This window comes from Penicillium cataractarum, assembly GCF_028827025.1.
Source record: "Penicillium cataractarum strain IBT 29864 chromosome Unknown utg000002l, whole genome shotgun sequence".
In the NCBI taxonomy this organism is placed as follows: domain Eukaryota; kingdom Fungi; phylum Ascomycota; class Eurotiomycetes; order Eurotiales; family Aspergillaceae; genus Penicillium; species Penicillium cataractarum.
The window spans coordinates 3,612,404-3,618,342 of NW_026622738.1; the positions used below are offsets into that span (position 1 = coordinate 3,612,404).

Consider the following 5,939-nt stretch of genomic DNA (forward strand, 5'->3'; position numbering starts at 1 on the left):
GCTGCTGCACCTGGTGAACCTTGATGCTCTAGGTCGACGGGAGATGGTTGAAATAGGCTTGCTTCATCATCTAGGAATCTGATATTGTATGGAGCACGGAGCGACGTTGATCTACAGGTTACTTTGAAATCTGGAAGTCGTATATTAACCCACTGTTTTCCATTCAGATACAACGGTCAAGGGATCAAAAGCCTAGGGACCAGGACACACAGACAGAGACTGAAAGATCAAGAACTACAGGTGAGGAGAAAGTAAACATCCCATTCGAACCAGAGAAAAAGAAATAAATGAACCCAACGCATCGTCTGTCGTCATCATCATCAATCCCCGGCTACTTCCTTCCACCATTGCCTTGAACTCTAACCCACCACTGTAATACAATACAAGACTCCATCTTGAAAGCATCCGCTGATGAGAAAGATTGTTGTAGATTTGAAAAAGTCGCTCATCAATCCGGTCCGACACAACTCAATTCGCACAGTATTAACCAACTCCTTTCGCCTAGCCGATCTCTGCGCTCTGCACACTCATTTGGTCCGAAGGTGCCGTCTGGCTGGGTCCCTGTCGTCGTCGGCGCATGGGTGCCTTTTTCCGATTCGCAATTGCCGCTTCTTGTGATTGTTCAGCATTCATTTCCGTATCGCCATCATTGTCAGCCTCACGTTCGCGTGCTTCGTGTTCCCGTGCCTCTTCCTCGCGGTCTGCAGCATTCAATTCGTAGTTGCGTGCCTCATCCACCTCGTAGATATCCCTCGGCTTCATTCGCAGCCACTTCATGCGCGGGCCGACCCGCGAGACCTCGGATACCTTAAATCCGTAGATCTTGGGGTCGTAGATCTTGCCGCGTCCGAGGCCGGGGCAGAAGTTAGACGTGTGCATGCCGTTGATTTCGACGGGTTGCTCTTCGGGAGTGGGTGGTTCGTTCGGCATCTGGGGAGGAGGGGATCGGTTGGCTAGCGTAGACTGAGCTCGGGCTGCAGCAGACAGGGGACCGTCCAGGCGTGATCCGACGCTAAGATCTGGGAAGGTCATGAAGAAAAGGCATCCGAAAGTCGTGCCGAAGAATGCGCCATCCACGGAGTGGAAGCGGCTGTTAGGCGGGGTGTAGATATCCATGCAACCGGGGCAGAAGAGCTTGACCGTTTCCTGGCCCGGGGTATCAGATCGGCCGACGGGAAGGACCTTACAACCTCCGCAGTTGACGCGGGGGCAGACACCGAAATGTTGCATTTCATATTTTTCAAGCATCTGTTGGATACCGGGGCGCGAGGTAATGTACCGCTGGTGGATCAGTCCGTAAAGCAGCTCTGCGGAGCTCTCGATAACGCTCAAGTCACTCGCGACGCGAGCATGCCGGCGGTCGCCTGCCCTCCGGTAGCCGAGGGGTCGCTCGTCGCCCAGAACCTCATCCTCATCTTCCTCCTCCTCTTCTTCTTCCTCTTCCTCCTCGTCATCTTCTGGCTCCACGTCCAGAATCATCTCCAGGGCCTCCTTGTACATTGGCACCTGGGACTGCAACCCGGTGAGATTGAAATCATCCTCGATGAAGTCCTCCGACACTTCGGCAAAGAACTCATGGCCCATCAACGAGCAAAAGGAGGAGATCCATGACTCCGGCGCACCCTCTGACGACGACATATCGAATGAGGCAGAGACGGACGAGGAAAGGGTTGATTCAGACAGTTGACTCAGATCCAGCCTATCCAGGCCGTCGGCCAACGCCGAACCAGTCTCTCTCGACACGTTGCCGAGATTGTTGATGGACAAGCGGGTGGAATTCGGCGCCGACGAAGCGACCTCGTCACGCGAAAATCTGAGGGGTTGGGAACGGCGACGGTGAAAGGATCAACGCTGCTTACGTGGGGACAGCGGGGAGGAGCTCCGGTGGACGGTGTGGAAGCAATGGACGGTTTGAATTGACTCAATCGTCACTCGAAATTGAAGATCGTACCTTTGGCCGATGAGAGAGGGGGTGAGGCCGATGTTTAGGTGGGGAAAGCTAGACGGTCATGGCAATTTGCGGGAGGGGTGAGGTTGTGCGATCAAAGTCGAGAACACCCGTATCTCAGCCTAGCCCCACAAGCCGCTTATCAGTTTCCCATCACTTTGGACGAAGTTTGATAGAAGTAGGAAGAGAACTCACCCAGGGTGAATTCAACGAGAAGTTCAGACTCGGCTCAGAGGTGGGGTGAGCCACGTCTTGGTGTTGCTTGTCGACCTGGTAGAGGGAGCCCAATCGCGGCTCAGTTCGGTCGGTGGGTGGAGTGAAATGAGCCGCAAAGAAGCTGGACCTTCTTGCGATGCAATTTGGAATCAAGCTTGTCGATGTAGGTGAGGTGATGTTTCCGAGAGGTGGTGACAATGCGGCGGGGAGAAAATCAGAGGCGACGAGACTGGCGTGCTGTAGTCACGTGAAAGTCATTTGCGTCTATATAGCTCAAGCAACGCCGGCCATGATTCTTCGCCCAGGCTTCACCATAAGGGGGAACTTGAATATAAACGAACCAGATATGGACTTATATCTTAGTAAATAACAGGGTGGGAAGTGTGGAATAACTGGGAATTCTAAATAAGCGAAGACTCAGTTACATCGAGTGCAACTCTAACTGCTCCAGCACTAACATCATTCGAAATCGTTATCTAAGAAGTTTGTACTGTCCTGCTGTTGACGCTCGACTTCAACGATTGTTCCCCCTGTTTCCACTGGCGACCAAACGACGCCGAAAATGGCTCCCCTCTGCATCCCAACCCAGGGGCCCCTCCATCTCGCTCAGAGCGCGTATAAGATGCCCCGTCCGCCCTCTCTTCCGGGGTCTTTCTGCTTGCGCCGCAGGTGCATCGACATCCGCAGGTCCAGATTGGTTCCGAGAAAAACCAAGCTGTGTCCACAGCATTTAGATCTTTCGGCCACTGCATTTGATCGAGTTAGTTGTCGCCTCAAGGTCTATTCCAGATCCCACTTACATCATTAGGTTTCAGGTTGATATTGGCTCTTCCATGAGTGATTTCACACAGGCCATTGAAAACGTCTCCAGGATATCGGCAAAGCCCGAATGATTGGGTGGCGTTATGCTCATGAAGTAATTCCTTTAAAGCGCTTCATAAATTGTAACTCTTGTTCCCCAAAGTTAGGCTATTACCCGCCGAGAAACAAAATTTAGTGGGTTTAAAGTCGCTATCTGACGAGATTGCCTAGATAGCGGGCTTAGTGGGGTTCATTTAGGAGACATCGGCCTCGTTCTAAGGCATAGATATACCCTCGTAATCAATAAGCATTTTACCGGGTTCGAGGTTAAAATGACGATAAAGAATAGCGAGACTAAACGTACGATCTATACCTTGCTCAATAAAGAATTCTTTAAAGACATTTTTGATAATTTTATCGCTATCTGACTTCATAAAATTAGCACGTGTATCCTTAAGGGAAGGAAGGGTCTAAAAATGGTCGACAGAGTATTCACTAACGGACATATTAGGTGAAAATTTAACTTAAAAAAAATTAAGAATCGAAAGTTAGATAATCTAAGATAAACTAATATACTAACCGACGTTAGATCACTATTAAACTAGATATTACTTACGGAGAAAAAGATCTCGCTTTTAATAATCGGCAGATCCGTATATATTCGCTAAATATCTACAGTCTAATGCGTCTTTATAGCTCACAACACTATTTATGAATATATTCATTATGGATCCAATAATCTACACGTAAGGCCAATGACTTTCGACTCTCTGATAACGTCTAGGATACAAGTAGGGCAGCATGGAGTCTCGTGGCCACTCAAATATCGTATCTCCATCTCTCCCTCCATATGCCCCCCCCCCCCCCCCCCCCCCCCCCCCCCTCCCTCCTTATGAGGACAAATTAGAGACTGGCACTTTTCCCCTCTTGGATTATTGTGGTAGTGTCTTCTAGCTTAGAAGCATACTATATAATAGATTTAATTATATGAATAAGAGGGACGAGTAATTTCTGGCCCGCCGAAAGGCTTTATTTAATAAACTACTCCTCGACTAGTCCAAGAACGATCATCGCGACTAACGTGTACTATCTTAATAGAAACCCCCGGGTAGATTCCGAATTAACCCTTTAACTAATAGCATCGATAGCTGTATTAGTATGCTATAAATCAAGTTTTATTCTCTAGCTCCTCTTAGTCAAGGCTATAAGCTAGCAAAAACTGAAAAATGAACCACTTATTAGCACTTAAGTTATCACGGGTGCTTTCACTATCCTAGGTATAATTATCTGCGCTCTATTAGTAATTATAAAAGCAAACTCTAAAACGCATAGGTCATTCCCTAGGCTATTTCACCTTTCTCTCTAACTAGCTACTAGATCTACCCTAGTCGGTACTATAACTAGAAATAAATACTATGCTTATGGTGCTCATTTTAAACGAGGTAAGGTTGATGAAATAGAAGAAGAATGATCCTAACGTCTATAAGTATCTTTACGTGTCTACTCTATAACACTAGGTCACCTATATAATAGCTGCCTTATCATTTATAGGCGTAATCACATTTCTGTTACTTACTATCTATTTTCTGGTATATTTCAATTTATTACTCTATATAATGCCTACGTTTTATTGACCGAGAGATACAGGACTAACGGAAAATTATATTTAGCTTATATATAATCATTTCTTTTGCCGGACTTAGCTTTATCTATGCGTAAATTATTAGAGCCTAGGTCATTTTCATGAGGCTATAGCATATAAATGTAAGCACATTCAAACTGTTTTAGTACTATCTGTGCCCCGCGGTTTCTAGGCAGGAACGAGCCTTATAGGTAGCGTCCACTAGCTCCGTTTAGTTATTTGTTATTTCGTTATGCTTAATAATTATTATCTATGTTCGAACTAACCTGCAGACTCAAATCGTGACGGTAAATATCCTCGCGTAAAGATTATCCTAAGTTACTCACACGTTGTATAGATCTAAATTAAAGTAACATACCTCAGAAAGATGGCTACTTCATCTTGCCTTCTTCTCCCTCCGTAGAAAAACCTGGATATATCATATTCACATGAAAGCGCGTAAAAAGAGGATAAAAATTCTCAAAGAAGCAGAGGGTATAAGATATCGTTAGCTAATGACTGTGTATCCTAGATACTCTTGAGCGCCTTTTCCGGTACACACCATTACTGTTGCATCTCGAGCGATTGACTTTGCTAAAGTACACCGATGGTAGTCAGGTTCATTAAATTTTATTAGATAAATAACACCAATTCTCCACCTACCAACAAGTGGGTCAATCAGTGACAAAAGACTAATCAAATACTAGCACAAGACAACCAAGCAACTACAGTGACGCATGAGTTTGGATGTCCCCTTCTGGAGAAGCGCTACAGGCTGAAGGATAGCGAGAATAACAGTATTTCAGAAATGAAATTTGGAAAAGGCGATAAGACAATATTTGATATTATACAAGACATGGCTAGGGCGTTTGAAAAGCTAAAGCGGTTTGAACAATGCTCGTCTTTGTATCGCAGAGCACTTCAGGGAAGACAAACAATTCTTGGGTTCGACCATAGGGATACTCTCATTTCTTTGGAAACCCTTGCAGCAGCCCACGGACAAGCAGGAAATATGAGTATGGCGCAGCATCTGTGGGAGAGATCATATGAAGGGTTCAGAAAGAACTGGGGCTTGAATGACCGCTCGACACTAATTTCAATAGTCAACCTCGCAAGCTGTTAGACCAACATTGGGCTTGTTGAGAAGGAAAAGCGTTGCTTAACCCTGTCATTTCCCTACTTTTGGAGACTCCTGCTGTTGAGGACGGCATAAAGTTCATCGGCCTTGCTAACTACCTGTCAACTGCAGAAAACGCCGACTTCCCAGATAGCGTTATTGATGCATTAGAGAAGCACGAAGGTATACGGGTAGGTGGTCTACTCAAGCTGGTTAACTACCATTTAAATGAGCAT

General features: G+C 46.2%; 1 protein-coding gene across 1 annotated transcript; it reads right to left on the minus strand.

Annotated features, from left to right (window-relative positions):
- Window positions 1–501: 501 nt before the first annotated feature.
- N7496_003378 (casein kinase II subunit beta) lies at window positions 502–1,638 on the minus strand (the record flags this gene model as incomplete). Its single annotated transcript, XM_056696309.1, has 1 exon — window positions 502–1,638. The coding sequence occupies one exon, from the start codon at window positions 1,636–1,638 to the stop codon at window positions 502–504; it is 1,137 nt and encodes a 378-aa protein (XP_056558521.1).
- Between the last annotated feature and the right edge of the window lie 4,301 nt (window positions 1,639–5,939).